This window comes from Vombatus ursinus, unplaced genomic scaffold, assembly GCF_900497805.2.
Source record: "Vombatus ursinus unplaced genomic scaffold, bare-nosed wombat genome assembly UNPS02014812.1, whole genome shotgun sequence".
Classification (NCBI taxonomy): domain Eukaryota; kingdom Metazoa; phylum Chordata; class Mammalia; order Diprotodontia; family Vombatidae; genus Vombatus; species Vombatus ursinus.
This window is the reverse complement of record NW_020954590.1, coordinates 92,929,643-92,952,075: the sequence shown is the minus strand read 5'-3', so window position 1 is coordinate 92,952,075 and position 22,433 is coordinate 92,929,643. Positions and strand designations below refer to the sequence as shown.

Genomic DNA, 22,433 nt, shown 5'->3' with positions numbered 1-22,433 from the left:
ATTCAGGAACTTGCAGAACTCATGCCAAGGAACAGCAATCAGACTTTATCCTAAATCAGACCACTTTAGGAGCATCTCAAGCTTGCAGGTCACCAGCCTAAGCTGTACTGGAATAACACAATGCTTAATACACAAAAAAATGAGTCACAGAAGCCCAGACCTTCCCTCTAGAAGTTCAGCAGAGGCTAGCCCTAATCAAATTCAAAGTCAGAAAGTAGGGGGCAGCTAGGTGGTACAGTGGATACAGCACCAACCTGGAAGTCAGGAGGACCTGCAGATCCGACCTCAAACCAAACACTTGACACTTGCTAGCTGTGTGACCCTGGGAAAGTCACTTAACCCCAACTGCCTAAAAATAAAAATAAATAAATAAATAAAGTCTGCAAGTAGGCTGGAAGAATGACAAACAGAAAAAGAATACCCCCATTAAAAAAGATATTATGGTGACAGGTGCTGAGGTTTAGGGGTGCTGGGATCCCGAAACAGCAACACGTAGGTCCTGCCCAAATGAATTCAACCCAAGCCTTCTTTCAGCCAAAAACAAGGTTTATTAAAGATTCACCATATTGGCCAGACTCTTAAGGAATCTGAATATTTGTGATGCTCATATTGACAAGCCGACTAGAGTGAAACTCAGCCACTGATTACATGTTAAGAATCTGAGCACCTTAATGGACAGGAATCTAGGAGTGGCTAAGTAGTTTGAGGTGACTGGAGAAGGGGTCTAGAGAGGATCTTGATGGGAGTGGCCAGTAGGCTGAGGTGACTGGAGTTCTCTAGATAGGATCAAGGGTGGGAAGTAAGCCTGAACCATCCCAAGGTAACAAACAATGGAGGGTTGGGCTAGGTTAAGGGCAACTGAGAATTGGGAGTTTGGGCATAGTACCTTACAGACTCCCTTGATGAAGTGGAAGAGTTCAAGGAGAGTCCAAGGTGGAGTTTTCTAGGGCCTGTAGACAAATGGGACCCAAATTCTTTTTGGGGTAAGGGGCAAAGGTCTCAGCTTGGGCCCATACCCCATCAACAGGGACACTCAAGACACAGAAGCAGAAAAGAATGATTCCAAAATATCTACAAGCAAAGCTTCAAAGGAAAACATAGCTTGGGCATAAATTCAACTAGAATTATTGAAAGAGATGAAGCAAGAGTTTAAAATGTTTTTGTCAATTAAATCAGAATGCTAAAGGAGAAAATCAGAAAATAAAAAATGCTACGGAAGAAAGATTTGGAAAGAGAATTAATGGTTTTGCACAAGAGGTGCAAAACCTTGCACAAGCAACAAACTCCGAAAATTAGAATGGAACAAACAAAAGCAAGTGATAATATGAGGCAACAAGAAATATTATAACAAAGTCAAAAGACTGAAAATAAAAGAAGAAGAAAATGTAAGGCTGCAAAAACAACAGACCTGGAAAACAGAACAAGGAGATAAAATTTAAAATCATTGGGCTACCTAAACATCATGACCAAAACAAGAGCCTAGACTTCATAATTCAAGAAATTTTTCAAAGAAAACTGCCTAGCCTCTTAGAACCAGATGGCAAAGTAAAAATCCACCAGTTACCTCCTAAAAGAAACCCCCAAATGAAAACTTCCAGAAACATCCTAATCAAAATCCAAAGCTTCCAGATCAAAGAAAAAACAAATATTGGAAGTAACTAGAAAGAATTTAAGTCCTGGTGAGTCAGTCAGGATCAGACACAATTTAGCAGTCACCACTACAAAGCAGAAGAGAACTTGGAATATCATATTCAAGAAAGCAAAGGATATAGACTTACAGCCGAGAATAATTTACACAGCAAAACTGACTATAATCCTAAAGGGGGGAGAAGGGAATGGACCTTTCATGAAATAGAGAACTTTCAAACGTTCCTGAAGAAAAAAGAAGAGCTTTGCAAAAACTTGAAGTTAAAACACAGGTGTTAAAACAAACATAAAAAGGTAAACACCAACAAAAGGTGACAAAGGTCTAAACAAGGATAAAGTGTTTATATCCAGCTGTACTGATTTTAGATTTCTTTGAATTTTCTAAGCTTCTTTAGGTCAAGAACTATCTTTCTTTTTTGTACTTCTGTCCCCAGCACTTAACACAGTATCTGGCACAAGTAGGTGCTTAATAAATGTTTATTGACTATTGATAAAGGAGAGATGTGCCCTCATCATCAGAGGTCATGGAGGAAGTCTAATTATTGACAGAAAGCCTGGGAATAGTTTTGTCATGTTTTAATGACCTTAAAAGATGAATGGAAAGAGAAAGAAAGAGGAATCCACTAGGGGGAGGAAGTTTAGGGAAAATTATCTCACATAAGGTACAAAATGTAGACATGTATACCAAAAGGACAGGGGAAGCAACTGACACTTGAACCTCACCCTCGTCTAGACTGGTCAAGGAAGGGAAGAATACACACACCCATACACAAAGTGGGGTTAAAAAATTAATTTTATTCAACAGGGAAATGAGAGAAGATGGAATTAGTAGGAGAGTAAGTTAATGGAGGATCTTAACTAGGATCTCAAGCAAAACAAACTCTAAGATATACTCTTTTTACAGTAGCAAAGAATGTGAAATTGAAGGGTTACCCATATGAACAAATTATGATATATAGATGTGATGAAATATATTGTGCTATAAGAAATGATGGAGGAAATGGTTTAGAGAAATCTGGGAAATCTTGTATGAATTTTTGCAAAATGAAGTGAACAGAACCAAGAAAACAATTTATACAGTGACAGGAATATAGTAAAGATAAACTTTGAAAAAATTAAGAACCAATTAGTGTAATCACCAACCACAAATCCAGAGAACTGATGATGAAAAATGTCACACACCTTCACATAGAGAGGTTAAAAATTCAGAGTGCAAATGAGATAAGACATACTTTTTGGACATGGCCAATGTGAAAATTTGTTTTGTTTCACTAAAAATGTTTGTATTAACAGTTTTGTTTTTCTTTCTCCTTAATCAGGAATGGGGTGGAGGGTTGAGGTAAGGAGAGAAGGCAGATTTTTTTCCCATTAAAAAAAAACAAAACATATATACATATATGTGCATGTACATATGTACATACATACACATCTACTACAAGCAAGGCACTATGCTAGAATCTGGGGAATACAAAGACAAAACCCCAGCATCTCCTGAACTCCAATCATATGTCTCCAACTGCTTTTTAGATGTTTTTAATTGGATGCTCCTTCCACAGAGATCTCAAATTTAACATTCCAAAACGGGACTCATTATCTTTTCCCTTAAACCAACGCCTCTTCTGAATTTCCCATTTCTGTCAAAGCCTCTATTAGCTTTCTAGTAAACCAGGTTTACAACCTGAGAGTCATCCCTCACTCCTCACTCTTCCTCAGCCTACATAGCCAATCAGTTGCTGAATCTCGTGGATTCTACGCCTTTTATCCTCTTTTTGCCACTCACACCATCACCACCCCAGTTCCAGCCCTAGATTGTTCTCATAGTTCCTGATTTCCTTGCCTCATCTCTTTTCTCTCCAATCTGTCCTCTACACTACTGCCAAACTAGTCAAAGGAACTGACACAAAGTAAAGAAAGAAGAACCAGGAAATATATGCAAATATCTCCTGGTTTTTCTTTCATTACTGTGGTCACTCCCTCTACCACCCCCTCTATGCTTCCATAAATAGTCATACAGAGTTTTTATAACCAAAATATTAACAAGTGTTTGACTAAAATAGTGATGAGGTTCTCTAAACTCAGCTAGATAATGGTTCTTAGATGACAAAAAATTAGTCTATCAGTGGACCCATACACCAAACTTTTATCAAAACAAAGAGCTGGAAGAGACCCCAGATGCCAACCCATACATGAACAATGATTTCTCTACATAATAAATGGCCATTGAGCTTTTAAGATCTCTGCTAATGGGGAGCCAGCTAACTCCTACGCAGCCCATTTCATTTTTAGATAGCTCTAATTGTCAGGAAATTTTTCTGCACCATGAACTGATATTGGTCTCCCTAAATCTTCTATTATTACTCCTAGTTTTGGGGCAGAGCAAATACAAGAATAATCCCTCTTCAACAAATATTTAAAAATAGCTATTATGTCCCTACCTAAGTATTCTCTTCTCCAGGCTATCCCCAGAACCTTCAACTGATGTTTGTATGATATTGAGAGAAATTATTATTTCTCCCTCATATTAATAATCAATTATTAAATTAGGATCAGGATTTTTTCAAAAGCCTCTAGGTTGTCCAGTCTCTGAAGGACATTGTTTATAAAGACATTGCATTAACTTTCTCCTCAATCTTGTTTGGACCTCACCTAACCTAACCAGGAATTTAATCTAAGGTGGAGAAGCCCATTGTGCTCTACACTGGTATGGGTGGGGATAAATTCTTTGATCAGATTGCCCAAGGCTGGGCAGTTTAGAAATAAATGACATAATCAAAGTTACAGACTCACCCACCCCAACCCCGTATTAGAATAGGTCCACCTCTCATTATAATATTCTATCTCACTGTTAACCAGAGTGGACCACCAACTCAGGAACACCCCCTCTTCCAAGGGCATATAAACTGTGAGTCTAACACCATGAGAGGTCTTTGGCATTCGAGAGTATCACTGACCCATTTTATTGGTAATATGTTAGCATTATTAATAAAATTATTAATTACCTAGAAATTATGTCTCTCAAACTTTTTAACTGTATGATCTTGAGACCTTTTACTATCCTAGTTGCCCTCAACTAAAGTTGAGAGTCAGACACATATAATCAAAGGTTTAGATCTGGAAGGGATCTTAGATGTCACATAATCAAAAGATCATAGATTTAGAATTGTAAGGGACCTTAGAAGTCATCTAATTCAATCCTCTAAATTTACAAGATGAAAAATCGAGTCCCAGAGAGTGATCCAGTCTGATACGTGATAAACAGCCGAGCCAGGAATTGAATACGGATTCTTTGACACCAAATATAGAATTCTTTCCACTGTACACTATGGATGCTCTTGACACTTTTGAACTTATCAAATTATCTACTTCAATTCATAAATCAGCTTCTAAAATGTGGTATCCTGGAACTCTGCTCTGAAGTGAGCAGAATACAGTAGAACTGTCATCTCACTGGCGCTAGACATTATGCCTCTCTTTATGCAGCCCAAGACTGTTAGATTTGAGAAACAGTAACACTTAGGGAGTACAGGGCCTGCCTTGGAGTCAGAAAGACCTAGGTTCAAGTCCTACCTCTGATACATAATATCTGTGATCATGGCAAGATATTTAATCTCTCAGAGTCCCCAAACAGCCTTCTAAAATTACAAGTTACAGATGAATAGCTGATCTGCATTAGTGTCAGGAATTTCCATATCAGGCATCTCCTACATGGAGTAGAGGGGACAGTACTGATGAGGTGCCATGGTCATATAGTGTTATAGGGAATTCTCTGTGTTATAGGCACAACCACAGCTCTGTCACTGTGGAGAAGTATGTTTCTCCTTTCTTTGAGGTAGCTAAGTGGTACATTGCTGGATTTGGAGTCAGGAAGAATTGAGTTCGAAACCAGCCTCAGATATTTATTAGCTATGTGGACCTAGGCATACCACTTAACATCTCTGGGCCTTAGCTTCCTCATCCTTATAATGAGGGAATTGTATTTGATAGTCTCTACAATCCCTTCCAGCTCTAAATGTTTGATTCTATGAAATCCCAAGGATGGACCCCAAAATAAAAATAAAAATCATTATTGATTCATAATATAGTCTGCTAAAACCCTCAGATCTTTTTTCAGATGCACTGCTGCCATGGCACTTCTCCATGTAATGATCTTGCTCTTATACCTGTTCAGCTAACTTTCTGTAGCCAAGTGAAAGATTTTACATTTCCTTATTAAATTTTATCTTATTAGATTCAGCCAACATCTTGGCCTCTAGAGATGTTTTTGGATTCAGACTGCCATCCAGCCTATTAGCTATTTCTCCTAGTGTCATCTGCAAATCTTGACAAATATGCTATATAGAACCTCTTTGCAAATCATTAATAATTCAAGTTATTTTTGGCTTAGTAGGACATTCTAGAGCTTTTGCTTTGTAGCAGAGCTTTCAAGAACCCATTGTTACTTCTTTGCTGCTATAAGGCACCAAAGAGGGACTTTAATGGAATAAATAAAGCTGTAAAGCAAGATTAATGGATCAGGACCTAGTTTGTTCCTGTTTCTCCTATAAGAGTCAAGGGACCAAGGCCATAACTTAAGCATACAGTCCTCACACATATAGTAACACTCCATTGATCCAAAGGTCATACAATCAACTTTACCCTCCATAACACAAGCCCTGATTATGAAGAAAGTCTCTGAACATTTACAATAACTATCATGAAGCCCATTCACTAAAAATTTTCATTCCCATAGGAGACATCATTAGAGAATTTCACATGGATGTATGCAATAATCTGCCTAGTTTCCTGTAACTGCATTCTTATGACTTTCAAGTCTAGGGCCAAGTTTATAAAGCTCTCAGGCACAACCTTTCCCTATACTCTTTAAACAATCCCATTCCTAGCTAGAGGGAATTTAAGAACTCCTAGGCTATTAATGCATTGGGTGACCTCTGTTGCTCATCTCAATCTGACCATGTACTCTATTTCCAATTTACTGGGTTCTTACCTTGTTCTCTATAACCTCCACTGCCTCATAGCCATTCCAGTAATTAAGAGCCTGATTTATGTCCTTGTGACTGACTCCCTGGCTTTGATTGCCTGACTAGTACCCAGTTCTTCCAGGGCTAGGGTCCTGATTCCTAGAGAAATCTAGTTCTTCCAAAGGCTGAAATCTTGTCCCTAAACCTCTACTACCATGCTTCTGTAACAATGACTACCAGCCTGGCTGCATTCAGCCAGGCCTGATAAAAACTGGGAATGGAGCCTCCAGTTCTGCCTGACCCCTCCCCATGTATCCAATTTTTATATGTATTTATATATATAAACACATATATACATATCACAAATGTGTACGTATATATAACACACACACACACACACACACCCCTTTTTTCCCCTTTCAAAGACATCTCCTTTCATAGTTGTAGAATATATTCATAGGCAGTCTAATTTGTGTCAACATAAGTAAAAAATATAGAAAACATGGAGTTGGGACAAATGAGGGGTTTTCTAGAGGGAGGTAAAACGGAGAACAGTGAGAAATAACAGCTGTCTGTAGCCAGTCTAACAAGAAAAATAGATGTCAGACCTTGAGTTACCATGAGATGTTTAAATTTTGCTGATCTTAATTTCCTCTGTTCAAGAAGGATGGCTTACAGTTTATATTTTCTGCCAATAAAGGTTAAAATAGACAAAAGAAAGGTAAGTTCTAATTCTTAATACTGTTTAATGATCACATAAAGGAGTCCTTATTGCACTGCCTTTGCTTGGCTGTAATTCACCATGCTTTCACATCCGTGTTTCTTTTGGGACACCCTTTTGTGGTTGTTGCTTTTCCAGTCCCCCATTAGGTCTTAAGCTTTTTATTTCCTTTCTAAATCTCCCCACAGCAGTTAGCACAGTCCTCCAGGATTTATAAGTGCTGTGCTGACTGGGCGCTAAACAAATGCTGACTTCACTCATGAGTTTCTCCGAGGCTCCAGTTTCTGGAGTGGGAACCATCCATCTCCCAAGCCTTCTTGCTTAAGCTAACCTCGCCCCGTGAAAAATGGAAGAATGCCCTTTATAGTAATAATAGCACTTATACCATTTCGTGGTGCCAAGCATCAAGGCGAGGGCTGAAGGTGGTGTTGCCCAGGCCCAGTGGCAGCTTAAAGAATTTGGGAAATTATTTTAATAGCCATAATGCCTCCCTCCACCCGGGTCCCCCCGCAGTGCCTCGAAGATGCCAGGCCGGCTCCGCCAGCGGCACGTGCCCGACAGCTGGTGGTCCACGGCCCGCCCCAACCCACGGAAGTAGCCATGGCAACTCAACGCTCTAGGTGGGCTCTGAGTCGGTGGGGTTGGAGGCCAACATACGTAGAATCCCTGGAGGAGGAGGAGGAGGGGGAGGAGGAGGAGGGGGAGTAGGAAGAGGAGGAGGAGGAGGACAGCGGCTGCCAAGGGAAAACCAACACAGAGGAAGGTGTTGGTTAGTGCCAGAGCCCAAAGCGTGGGCCCATCGGGGAGCCAGAAGGAGCCTAAGGCAGGTTTGGGGCTAGGTGCGCCTGCGCAGAGCAAGCTACAACCAGCAGCAACTTCACCATCAAAGGGGCGGAGGTGCTCGCCGGCGGTAAAAGAGCACCTACTCTCGCTTTCCCTCCCTCCCCTTCCAGACGGGTGCCCTAGGGGCGTTTCCTCACCCAGAGGACTACCGCCCTCCAGACTGCAGGTGGCGCTGCAGGCGAGACTGAAGGGTTGGGGGAAGGGGGAATGAGGGAAAGTGCTGCGAGCGTCTTAAACCCAAAGTTTGCGCGTGCGCGATCTCAATTGCTTTCCCTCCCTCTTTCTCCCTTTTTTTTCTCTCCCCCCCCCACCCCGGGCCGCCCCGGCGGCTGCGTAGTAGCTGTGGGATGGGAAGTGAAGTCCCTGCGAGCGGCTGTGGCGGGGCTGAGAGCAGCAGCCAGGGGGAGGGGACAGAGGCGGTAGCAGCAGCCCCAGCAGCAGCAGCAGAGGCTTGCCGTTGAGGAAGAGCACAGCAGGAGCATCAGCAGGAGCGGCGGCGCAGGAGGAGGAGAGGAGGGGGAAGGAGAGGACAGGGACCGGCCCTCACTATGGCTATCCGAAAGAAAAGCACCAAGAACCCTCCCGTCCTGAGCCACGAATTCATCCTGCAGAATCACGCCGACATCGTCTCCTGTGTGGCCATGGTCTTCCTGGTGGGGCTCATGTTCGAGGTGAGACGGGCAGATACACACCCCCTCGGCCCCCACCCCCTGCGCGCCTCCCGCCCAGCGGGGAGCTCCCCCGCCCCATCCTCCTCCTTTCTTCCCTGCTGGGGTTGACAGTTTCCCCCCTGCCCCGTCCTGAGGGAGCTGCGGACAGAACCCCCCTCCCCTGACCCCGAGGTGTATGGGCCGCATCTCTCTGTCTTCCCCCCTCCCAGGAAAAAAAAGGGGGGGATGCAGCTTCCTGCTCCCCCACCATCCTGCTGGGGAGCCCCGGAGCGGGGCAGCGGCGCGGGAGGCAAAAGGAGGGGAAGAGAAAGCCGCTTCTTCGGCCTCGGGTTTTTCGTCACTTTGCCGGGCGGGAAGGGGAGCTGGCGTTCTGGGGCCGGCGCCCCCTCTTCCCCTCCCCCCCTTCTCCTTCTCCTTCTCCTCCTCCTCCTCCCGCCCGCGTCGACGCCGCCGCTCAGTTCCTGGTTCCCGCGAAGGGTTACGTGGCAGTGAGCGAGGCGCTGGGGTCGGGGGCGGCCCCTCGTCGGAGGGGAGGGGGCGGGCGGAGGGGATGAGCCCCCCCCCCGGGCCCGGCGGCTGCCTGGAGGCGGGGTGGGGGGTGTGCTGGAGAGGGAGCCGGGAAAGCCGAGCGAGCGGAGCAAGGCCTCTCGGGAAATGTGTCCCCCCCTCCTCGGGGCTGGGCGGAGGGGCGGCCTCGCAGAACTACAAGCCCCATGCGGAGCTGCCCCTTCCAGCCCCTGCTGCGCGGCCGGCTGGAGACGTGTCCATCTGCGAGCGGAGCCCGAGCGGCGGGCGCTGTGCGGGGCTGGTGCGGGGCTCAGCGGGGGCCGCGGCGGGCGGGACTCCGGCTCGGGCTGTACGCACATCACTCCCTTCGTTGTCTGCGGGCGTTTGGCTTTAGTTTCGTTTAGTAAATGCTTGTCCACCTCAATGCGGATTTCGTCCACTAGGAGACCACTGACGTGCCCTGTCACAACATAATCAAATTAATTAGAATGGCCCGAATAGGCCAAAGAGTGAAATAGTTTTGGTCCCTGGGGAATTAGACGACAGGAAATTCTGCGACTAAAGGATGGAGAGGTGCAAGCGACCTTACAAAGGCGCTCCCCACCGATGGGGTATTCCGATGGATTATTTGACTTGGCATTGAGTGGCTATTATGAAACACAATGGACGTTTAAAACTTGGCAAGTGAAGATACAGTATCTTCAGTACTTTTAACATTTTTTGTTTAGGTTTGAGGAATCGGTCTGATTTGTATGGGACCCAGCAGAAATTGAACTCACCATTTTCTTTTAGTGTTCTTGTGTAACGTCTGCAACATTGGAAAATAGTAGAGAACTCAAATACAAAAGCTTGGGCAGCAGATGGAATAAGGTCTTGGCAATAAAGAAACATCTATTTAAAATTTAAAAGTCAAGAATCTCAATTCTTAACTACTTTCCTTTAACTACCTGTTGAAATCTTCCATGGTATCCTTACCCCTTAAATGTTGCGTTTTCTAAGACACCCTCCCTGTTCCACCCTCTCCCAAAGCTCACTGCTGGGTTTCAAACTTCATATTAAAATTACTTACATGTGAATTATATTTCCCTTCTAGATTATGAACTCCATGAGCTCAGGAGCCTTACAAATCATCCTTGAATCTCTCTTAGCACCTACCACATAGATACTTAATAAATAGAATATAATAGTTTAAAGTTTTAAAGTTCTTGTTTTCTTATATTACTATTGTATAGGTACTTCCTAAAAATTTTTTGCCTCCAAAATTTTCTAGAACTTAGATTGTTTATTCTTAACTTTATTGCTGTATTACTTAATTCCACAGTATTAATGCAAAATTAAATGATTATCTAATATGTTTAATGTTAGTAATTATGCTTAGGTTTCATGTTTTTGTGCAGTTTCTGGTTTCCTACTGATAAAGCTTAACTTGCAAATAGCATATTTGAATAAAATCAAGGGAGATTATCATAGTTTTGAATGAGATATAGGCAAATTTAGAAACCAAAGAGTGTACGGAGATTGGTAAGATTATACTTTTATGTGAAACATTGTTTCACATTCTTTTCTACATAGCTTTCTGTTGATAAGAATTCACGTAAGAATTTGCATAGTGTACGTTGAGTAATTTTTAAAATAAGGGTAAAATATTTTTATTTATAAATTTGAAGGGTTTTTAAAATATTAGTATGGAACAATAAAAGTGCTAAACATGTTTTTAGGATAAATTCAGGACACCAGACTTATGTATCATACAGACAAGGTATAGTTTTTTTACCGTATGTTAATAGTTCAGGATTTTGAATTGTACTATAAAAGCAAATGTCACAGGATTCATGTTGATACTATTAAGATAATAGCAAATATTTTACTGGTTTGTGCGCAACTCATCCGAATAGATGAGAAAAAGATTAGCATATTGGAGAGAAGGGAACCTGTTGGTAGTTACTAGAAAGGAAGGAGAAAGATTGGCCCTTATTTCCTGTGCTTTTGATCTGATCCTAGCCCCTTTTGTGTTTTGCTGCATTAATATTCCCACCCCATCCTCCCCACCCTCATCTACCCAAGCATCTTCCATCGCTCCCTTCCTTCCCCGTCTCTATTAGCTCTTTTTCTGTCTTCAGACATCCATGTTTGGTCCAACTCTCCTGTCCTAAGAATTACTTCCACTAATCCTCCCACAAGCCCTTCGAGTTACCTTCTCTGTCCTCTGGGGTACTTTAAAAAGTGCAATCAGTGACAGTTTATACAGAATGAACATGGAGAGCTAACAAAAACCTTTCAAATACAGTGGTCAGTGTTAATAACTATACTATCAAAAATAAAACTCATAAACATATCAACTCATAAACTCAAACTTATCAACTCATAAACATGGAAAGGGGCATGCTCTTAATCCACTAGGGATCTGTTTGGTTCTTTGTTGGGAAGTGTCAGTATCCAAACAATGTGTCATGGTTTGGTTTGGTTTTGTTGCTTTAAAGAAAGCAAATGTGGGCAGTGTGATATAGGAAAAACTATTCAGAAAAGTAAATGTTGAAGGTGGTTTGGTGTTTACAGGATTAATGTGCTAACAGACATTTTTTTTCCTACATTCTTAATAGAGGATTGAGGGTGCATTCTTTCTTTTGCTATAAAAGAGCCATCTACATTCAAAACCTCTTATTTCCTCACCTATTACTTAGTCCTCCTATAAAATCCTCCCACCATCCAACTGAAACCACCTTCTCCACAAAGATGATCATAGTAACATCCTAAATGCCTGATGCAATGACATTTTCCTAGTCTGCATCCTCTCTGAATTCTCTGCCTATTTGACACTATTGACCATTCACACAAATATCTTAATTTCATCATGCGCAAAATCTTTCATGGAAAGACAGGGACTGGACAAACCCTACAAGCTAGGTGGTTTTGGAACTAGTTGAATGGCTAGAACCTACAAGTAGTCATTAATGATTTAATGTCGTCTTGGAAGGAGGCCTCCTCTCTGAGTTCCCCAGGGACCTGTACTGTTCTAACATTTTTAACAGTGACTTCGATAAAGGCATTGTTGTAATACCAGATTTTCAGATGGCACCAAGCTGGGAGGAGGAAGAAGCAACCCAGGTGTTAGATTGTATCAATGGTGTAGAGACAGCAGGATGAATTTAATAAAAATGCAACGTCTTACAACTAGACTTTTTTAAAAAATTGGTGTCACAAGTACAAGATGGGAGGCATGGTTGGATAATTAGTTGGTTTGAAAAAGATCCAGGAGTTGTAGACTGCGAGTTCAATATGTGTCAGCAGTCTGTAGGATCTTAGCTTACTTTAACAGAGGCATAGCCTCTAGGTCTAAGTAGACAGCAGTGCTGCTCGCTTCTGCTTTGGTCAGATCATACCTGAAATAACAGGTGCCACATATATGATAGGTGTCAAGGTAGGTGGTACAATGAATAGTGTTGGGCTTGGAGTCAGGAAGATCATTGGAATCCTGACTCAGAAACTTACCAGCTGTGTGACCATGGGCAAGACATGTAGCCTCTCAGTCTCAGTTTCCTCATCTGTAAAATGGGTATAATAATAGTATGTACTTTACAGTATTGTGAAGGTCAAATGAGATAACATTTTGCAAACCTAAAAGTGTCAAATACTAGCTATTATTATAAGCCAAAAAGTATTCAGAGATGGATGATCAGGATAAGCCGTGACCCCGAGCTCATGGCAAATTAAGATAAGATCAAGGAATTGGGAGTGTTTAGAGCAGGACTTCTTAAACTTTTTCCACTCTTCTTGACTCCTTTAGCACTTCTTAAACTGTGGGTCGTGACTCTATGTGGGGTTGTGACCCACAGTTTAAGAGCATTGGTTTAGAAAAGATAGCTGTTTTCAAATATTATGAAGGCTGTCATATGGAAGAGGGATTCAATTTTGTTTGACTCCTAGAGTGCAGAACTGGAGGGCAAATTGCAGAGACTGAAATCAGCTCTATGTAAGGAAAAACTTCCTGACAGAGCTATCCCAAAGTAGAAGAGTCTGCTTTGAAAGGTAAAACAGGTTCACAGAATTGTAGGTTTAGCAATAGTAAGGACCTTAGAGGTTGTGTAATCCAACCCTCTCATTTTACAGAGATCAAACTTGTAGGCCTACAGAGGTTAAGTGATGCCCACGATCAGTAAGTGGCAGAGCCAGGATTTGAATCTGGGCCTTCTGGCAACCAATCATCTATTTACCTAAGGTTAAACCAGTAATGAGGGACAGGAATTTGAACCTGAGTCCTCTAATTCCACCACTACAACACTCTAGAGATCTTAAAGCAAAGACTGTGGATGACCACTTGAAAAAGTATGTTGTAGAAGGTATTCTTGTTCATGTATGCTTTGAGCTCATTGGTCACCATGGTTCCTACCACCTCTGAGTACATCTGACTCTATATTTACAGTTATCCCTTCCGCATTGAGATTTTCCCCATAGCAGTTTCTGTATATCTTGGGTCGGCAAAAGAAATGGGAATTTTGGGGAAGTTTTGCGGAAGCAGCAGACAACACATGAAGGCCAGCAGATACAGAAAAAGTTTAGAAACTCAGAAATGTATAAAAATATATGTATGGTATTATATAATATCAACCCAAATTTTACAATAAGGTACTGCAAGTACCCCATAAAAGAAAGAGAAAAAATTCAGATTTCTTCTCTGGTACAAAGGGAAAGCCAGAAATTTTTATGCAGATTTTCCAGATCACAGCCCCCACAATGTGGAAGAGATAACTGTATTAGCTGTTCTTCACTGTTTCTGCTGATTTTTTTCCATCATCATATCTTTGTTTGCACAGTCTTTATGGAACATCTTATTCTATTGACTTTATCCTTTCTCCCCTTCCAGCTCCATGTGAACTCTTCCTTTTCACTCAAGGCTTAATTAAGGTATGGAGCCTTTCCTAGAAATTTTCTCTACCTCCTCAGATTTCTCAGAGCGCTTTGTTTGGACCTCTCCTTTGCACGTAACACATTCTGCCTAAGATTACAGTTATTTGTGTACCTGTTCAACCTTATTTCACACTACTTCCCTTTTTGTAATTGTCTACTCCTGATTTCTTAAAATGTGAGCACCCTTTGAGTACAAGGAATGTTCAATTTCATCCTTTTTTTACCCCTCAGTATCTAGCACAATATTATTTTTAAAGTATGTTTATGGAATTGAACATGTCCTTAACAACAGAAAAAGGAGAATTATAGATTGAGAGCCAGAAGGAACTTCACGGTCATCCTCTAGTCTAACCTTTTCACTTTGAAGTTGAGAAACTCAGATCTTGAGATGTTTAAGGTCACAAAAGCTAGTATGGAGGCAGAACCAGGATATGAACCCAGGTCCACTGACCCCAAATCTAGCACTCCTTCTACTATACCAGTTACCCAAGGGCATCATTTCTCAAAACTTTAGGGTTTTAGGACCCCTTTATACTCTTAAAAAATTAAGGATTCCAAAGAGCTTTTGTTTACGTGGATTATATCTATTGATATTTTCCATATCAGAAATAAAAACTGATAAATTGTTAAGTATTTATTAAGTCATTTTAAAATAATAACAAATAAACCCATTCCATTTTAACATGAATAATGTTTTTATGGAACAATAACTTTTTTAAAACAAAAAAGTTTTAGTGAAAAGAGTAGCATTGTTTTATGTATTTTTTGCAGATCTCTTAATGTCTGGCATAAGAAAAGATTATTATATCTGCTTCTGTATTTAGTCTCAGTATGTTTTAGTTGAATCATATGAAGAAAATCCAACTTTACATAGGTGAGTAGTTGGAAAAGGGTAGCAAACTGTAACAGATAAATAACATCTTAATATTGTTATGAAAATAGTTTTGACCTCACAGACCAGTGGGGTCAGTGAACCATCACTTTGAAAACCACTGCCCTGGAGGGAAGATTTGGAGAACATTATTGTAGAAGAGAAAGAAATGTCCTTTGCGAAAGGAAACAGTTCTGAGGGATGGTGTATACCCCAAAATGAAGATTAAAGGAGCAAGTATCAAGGGATAAGGGGGTAAAATTGTCTCCTGGCTACATCTTTCTGAGAAGAATGTTCAGTAATTTGAAGCTTGTTTCCCAAAGGTCATGGCCATATGCTAAGGGTTAGTGCTTCAATAATAGTTGTTTAATTTTCTTTGACCTCAGGTCACACTAACTAGCTTGGAACAGTTTAAAAGGTTTAGTTAGTTCAACAAACATTATTAAGTAGGGGATATTCAGTGCTAGGCACTGAAAGATAGGAAGATAAATAAGATAATAATCTTTTTCCTCAAGTGAAATGTAGTAACTAACTTACATAAAAATTTAACTTACAACTTTTAAGGCCAGCAAAATAATAATAAATAAGCCCTTGATTTTATAATGGAAATTAGTAAGAAAATAAGATTTGACATTTGGAAATTTACTTTATAAGCAGCTTCTTCAGAATGCATGTTTTACTATAAACAGGTCAAATCCTGTGTTAAGAAAAAACAAATTTTTGGGGGGCAGCTAGGTGGCACAGTGGATAGAGCATCAGCCCTGGAGTCAGGAGGACCTGAGTTCAAATCCTGCCTCAGACACATAACACTAGCTGTGTGACCCTGGGTAAGTGACTTAACCCCATTGCCTAACCAAAATAAATAAATAAATAACTTTCTACATGTAAATGAGAAAAAATAAAATTTAAATTTTTTAAAAAGTAAAAAAAAAAAACCACCGTAAATGTTTCTGTAACTTAAGAGTCCCAGTACAATGAATTTGTGTGATCATTTTGACGTCGTTAACAACCCTGTTTTAAGATTTCATGGATACAATTTTCAGTTACTAAGAGGGACTTTGGCAAAGTGAAGCATAATCCAGGAACCAGAAGAGTAAGGGAAATGGAATGAAGGAAGCAGGAAAGAAAAGAATGAGGATTTGTGAGCTGTTCTTCCAAAGCGGGAAGGAAGGGGAAGTGGGATGGGATAAAACTGACTTGGACTACTTCAGAAGCCAAAGCTGGGACTAACAGTAGCTAGAATGACCCAGAACTGCCAATCGGAAAGCAGCTCCAAATAAGGAAGGCCAGGTCACCTGGTGGGGCAGGGAGCTTCTCCATTGATGGAAATCTCCAAGCTGTGATGACAACCAGTGGAGCATCATAAAAGGGATTTCTGCAATCAGAAGGAGATGGAGCCTACGTGACTAATAATGTTGTTTTCAACTCTAAGATTCTATGATTTTAGGACACAATATATTTCTTAATCAGACTTAACCTTCTCAACTAGTTTACTTAAACTGATCTTAAATTAGTTTGCCTTCCTTGGCAGATACAGATGAAGGACAAGGTAGCATGGGAAAGGCTCAGGAACATGCTGGATAGAATTTCGTTTTCTACAGATTTCTGGTTTGTTATGCTTAATGACACATGTAAAAGCCACCTATGTGAATGTAACCCATTGGGATCAATGTGGGTTAGTGGATAGGAGTGCTGAACTTGAAATCACAAAACCTGGGTAGAAATTCTGGTTCTGCTATTTACTTACCAGTAGGTTCAAAGACTTGGTAGTTCAGTAACTTGGGTAGTTTTCTTATCTCTGCAGTGGTGGTAATGATTCTTGTAACCCAATTGCAACTTTGTTGTGCAGATCAAGTAAAAAGATAAATAGAAGTCACTATCAATTTAAGCTGCTCTCTTAGTCTTTTGTTTTCCTCTTTTTGAAGGAAACAGTACATTCTAAACTAAAATTCATTTTTGAAACCTAGGACAAAATAATGTGCCTATTCCTGTTATTTATAGGATTTGGTGTTATGTTTTGGTTTGGTTTTTTTTTTTTAACATATCCCAAAAGTTGGAAGGAACCTCATAAACCATTTAGTTCAGCTTCCTCATTTTCTAGATGAAGAAACATGGAGATCAAGTGAATTAGGGTCATAAGGTAGGAATTATTAGAGGAGGATTTTGAACTCAGGTCCTCTGCAGAGCTCCCGAAATATTTTTTCCCCTATTGTTGTTGATCAGTTGTGTACAACTCTTCATGACCGCATTTGGGGTTTTCTTGGCAAGATGCTGGAATGATTTGCCATTTCCTTCTCCAGCTCATTTTACAGATGAGAAAACTGAAGCAAACAGGATTAAGTGACTTTCCCAAGGTCACACAGCTAGTGTCTGAGGTCACATTTGAATTCAGGTCTTTGTAACTTCAGGCCCAGTACTCTTTCCACTGCGCCACCTAGCTTCCAGTCTCTTGAAGATTATCTAGCTGCTAGTCTAGCCTAAGGATCTCATCCCCTTTGCTATGAGCAATCAGTGCAGAAGCAAAAATCACACAGTTCCTACCCCGAAAGAGCTTATATTCTTTCTATCTGAACAGCCCTGATTATGTAATCAAATCAACAAGTCTTTGTGATAAGAAATAAAGATTTAATTAAATAATGTATATTTTAGTGAAATTTAAAAACATTTATGCTTAAACTTTGTAGAATAACACTTGGAACTTTTTGGTTTTACCACTCTTTCTTTCCTGGGCAGCCCTGTATTTTTAAGTTTTTCACTTAGTCTGAATCCTAAACAACTTATGTAAGTGGAATGGCTATTGTGTAGTTGTAAACATGGGAATCATTCACTGTTACCTATGATTCTAATGAGTCTCTTCTCAATAAAGTGTCCGTCCTTATGAAACAATGTAATTTAAGTAGTTTAGACAGAGGATACTTTTTTTTTTTTTTTGGCAGTGGGGCTAAGTGACTTGCCTAGGTCACACAGCTAGTAAATGTTATGTGTCTGAGACCGGATTTGAACTCGGGTCCTCCTGAATCCCAGGCCAGTGCTCTATCTACTGCGCCACCAACCGGCCCGAGGATACTTCTTTATAACTTCTTCCTCCAAACTCTTTTATGTAACCCACTTTTTCCTTTAAACTTTCATGTTAAAATTTGTTTTAGCAGGAAATTCAATGGTCATTAATGAAATACCTGATGGTTAGAAGATACTTTGCTAGTCTCCAAGACTGAAAAGACAAAAACAAAATTACATCTATCCTCAAGATTACATTCTTTAAATTTCTGTGCAAGTTTAGGAAACTAGAGAATAATAATAACCAAGTTATGCCTTTTGGACAAGGGCTGCTTACTATAGTAAATTAGGAAATTCTCACTGCTCTATTGAACTGTAAGGAAGTGCTTAACCCTCTTCCTGTAGTGATCAGGAGTCACTAATTATGTCTACTGGTATCGTATGGTCTGAGAGTTGGTGCTTCCTACATTTTTTCTGCAGGTGGAAGGTAGAGACCTATTGTTATTTGGTTTGGAGAAGCCTCATTAAAGAAAATGTCTATGAGAGAGTATTAAGTTTTGTTAAGAGGCAACAAGATGTTAAGTGACTTGTCTGAGGTTACATAGCCAATATGTGTCTAAGTCAAAAGACTTGGACCTAGTATTTTTTTCTTTTTTCCTTTTTTTTAAAATTAATTTATTTTTAATTTTCAACAATCACTTCATAAGCTTTTGAGTTTTTAATTTTCTCCCCCTTCCTCCCCAAGACAGCATGCCATCTGATATAGGCTCCACGTTTTTGTTAAACATATTTTCACATTAGTCATGTTGTAATAGAACCAATAAGAACCACAAGAAAGAAGAAACAAAACAAAACAGAAGAAAAAAAAAGAGCAAATAGTATGCTTCCATCTGCATCCAAATTCCATAGTTTTTTCCTTGGATATGGATAGCATTTTCTATCATGAGACTTTTAGAGGTGTCTTAGATCCTTGCATTGCTAAGAAGAGCCAAATCTATGAAAATTAGTCATCTTATAACATGGCTGTTACTGTGTACAATGTTCTCCTGGTTCTGCTTATTTCACTCAGCATCAGTCTATACAAGTCTTTCCAGGTTTTTCTAAAGTCTGCTTTCTCATCATTTCTTATAACACAATAGTATTCCATCACGTTCATATACCACAACTTGTTCAGCCATTCCCCTATTGATGGGCATCCCCTCAATTTCCAGTTCTTTGCCATCACAGAAGGAACTGCTATAAATATTTTTGTCCGTGTGGATCCTTTTCCCATTTTTATGATCTCTTTGGATACATACCTAAAAAGTGATATTGCCGGGTCAAAGGGTATGTGCATTTTTATAGCCCTTTGGGCATAGTTCCAAATGGCTCTCCAGAATGTTTGGATCAGTTCACAACTCCACCAGCAATGCATTAGTGTTCCGATTTTCCTACATCTTCTCCAACATTTATCATTTTCCTGTTTTGTCATGTTGGCCAATCTGATAGATGTGATGTGGTACCTCAGAGTTGTTCTCATTTACATTTCTCTAATCAATAGTGATTTAGAGCATTTTTTCATATGACTATAGATAGCTTTAATTTCTTCATCTGAAAACTGCCGAACCTAATGTTTTCTGAATCCAAGGCTGGTTTTCTTATCTTCTGTAACATTAGTCTCCAAACTTTTGGTCCCATATCCCTGTGTTAAAACATTTTTTTTAAAGTATTTACTCCTGACATACATGTACTTATTTATAAATTTTATACATGTACTATTCTACTACTATGTTATACATGCCATAAAACATAGCATGTTAGAGAAACCCAAGTTGGACCAAAACATATTTATATTGGAGGTAAAACAATTGTGAGGATATATCTGAAGGCATGGGAAAAAAATCTTAGACCTTGTACCGTTGTTGTTGTTGTTGTTGTTGTTGTTGTTGTTGATCTTTCATTTTCCTTTTGGAAGAAGACATCACAAATGAGTGATATCTTGACTTGCTCGTGAATTGGATTTAAGTGAGGTGGAGTTGAGCAAATCCTTAGCTTCACTCTGTCTTCCAGAGTCATTGAAGTCCAGTGGCAAGACAAAAGTTAGGACTCCTGGTGATAGCCCAGGATGCAGTGGATGATTGTGGCATCTTCAAAGGGCAGCTGAAAGGATGTTAATAACTACCATTCATAATATATCTACTGTAGACTCTTTTACAATAAAGTGTCTCCCATAATCAAAATCATTCAAGATTCCATAGAAGATATAACAGAAATAACCCTGTTCGGTGACCTGCTAATAGTACACATCAGGTAAAGCATGAAGTAGGCATACATGCTCACTAAAGCTATTCATCACTGTAAACAAGATACAGAGTAGAGTTCAGGTCAAAGAGGAATTACTTCGTATGGATAGAGAGGTCTTCCAGATATTCCTATTTGCAGATGACATTGTGTGGATCATGCATCATGTCCCAAAACATTGTAGAGCCTCTTGCAAGGGATCTGTAGGAGTTTGACCTCTCCATCCACACAGGAAAGACCAAGTAGATAAGGAATATCTCTTGCCCAAATTTCAACATGCATTTTGATGAGTGCATTATAGAGCTTATGTGGCAGTATCTGAAACAGACTGTACAGATGTGGACAAGGTGTTGGGCGCGAATGGGGGCAGAAAAAGAGGAGAAGATTGCTTTTGAGGACTTAGCAAAGCTTCACTGATCTCAAGCTTCCTGTGAAAGCAAGGTCCATCTTTTCATTGTCAACTGTCTCCCGGTGTTCTATGACAGCAAGAGATGGAATATATCCACCTGAAGAATTCAAAATGAATATCACCCAGTGGGCAGTGGAGAGGTGCCTGGTGGATGTGAGCAAACTGCAACTTGTTCTTTGAAGCTCTTTATAATAACAGGAGTAAAAGGTGTCATTGAGGAATTGTATGATGAGAAGACTGAGCTGGTCACATGACAAAAGGTGACAATAGGCAGATAGCCAGTGTTCCTCTGGTATCTTTGGGATGTTGGGAGAGAGCAAGGATGGCAAACTTAAAGGAGGACACAGACAAGAGGTGCCCAGAATGGGTGTGCAGGACTGGGAGACAACCTACATTACTGGAAGGAACTCTGGAGTCTATCCACTCCCCATCAATCTTCAGCTCTGCTTGGTTTCAGCTCCTGGGAACAAGATGGCCCTGTGCCAGGTACCCCCTGGTGGTACCCCCCCACCCCCCACCTTTTGAGCTTGTTTTGGGGTGTTGTCTTCCCCCATTGCTTGTGAGTTCCTCGAGAGTGGGGACTGAATTTCTTCTTATTTGTATCCGCAGCACTTAGCATAATGCCTGGTACGTAGTAGGTGCTTAATAAAAAACATTTATTGAATTGAATCCATGTAATCACAGAGCCTTTTAAATAAAAAGCGTATAAAAACAAATTAAAATGAATGAAAGAAAAATAATAATTTACAATAATTTTTAATTTAACAACACAGAATCTTTTGCTCTCACTAAAAATTGTTTCGTGAGAACAGTGATTGAATATTCTTTTTTTCAAAATCTTTATTTCATATTTTGTGATACAGCAATTTAAAGGTCAGGTATTCATTCCAGTATTTAGTTTTAATGACTCATAACTGGAAAAGATACCTCACAAAGATACATGGATCCATATGGAATAAGTGTATCATTAGCTGCACTTTACAAATCATGATGATAATAATTCAGTCCTATCCACCAATTATACTAAGGTTTATGTTGAAATCCAGCTAGTATATTTCCCTCTTCCATGATATTATTCAGTTCTTCTCAGAAACTGATTGGATTTTTAACAAGCCAGTTCACAACCTGCAGAAACTATTTGGAAGATTTGTAAGAAGGTTAAAAAAATTCTGTCTCCAAGCTTATGCGTCGACCTGAGAATTTGTAGGTAATGCACTTACATTTATTTTTTAGCACAAAAGTTTAATTTCTAAGCACCTTGTTAATTAAACATGATGGCGCAATATACATTAAGCAAGAATTTCATTATTAACAATAGCAGATACAAACCCATTTTGATGATTTTGATTTTTTTTTAATTTTTTGTCAATTTCTTGTTAGGTCTGATTAGGTCATCATTATTTTGACCTCATAATGTGGCCGAAAAAGTCTGTACTAGGAGTGGGAGATGTGTCAGCTTACTGTTATCTCAAGTCCACATTGTTGTTGTTTTACAAGTATCTCTTCAAGGCACTTCTCCGTTTTGTGAAGTTTTAGTTAAAACTAGATAATGTGGTCTGTAAATCCACTTAACCAGGTACAGAGAAGCCATAATTTAAGGAACAGGTGAAGGCATCATTGTCAC

General features: G+C 40.0%; 1 protein-coding gene across 2 annotated transcripts in view; it reads left to right on the top strand.

Moving 5' to 3' along the window:
* The first annotated feature begins 8,534 nt into the window (after positions 1 to 8,534).
* LOC114054178 (translocating chain-associated membrane protein 1) overlaps positions 8,535 to 22,433 on the top strand; it is a 40,604-nt gene continuing 26,705 nt past the window's right edge. The window contains exon 1 of one of the 2 annotated variants that reach the window (XM_027877339.1): positions 8,535 to 8,840. In XM_027877339.1, coding sequence (XP_027733140.1) covers positions 8,718 to 8,840 — 123 coding nt within the window. In that variant the 5' untranslated portion in view covers positions 8,535 to 8,717. The remainder of the gene's footprint in view (positions 8,841 to 22,433) is intronic. The other variant, XM_027877338.1, reaches the window with a different exon arrangement.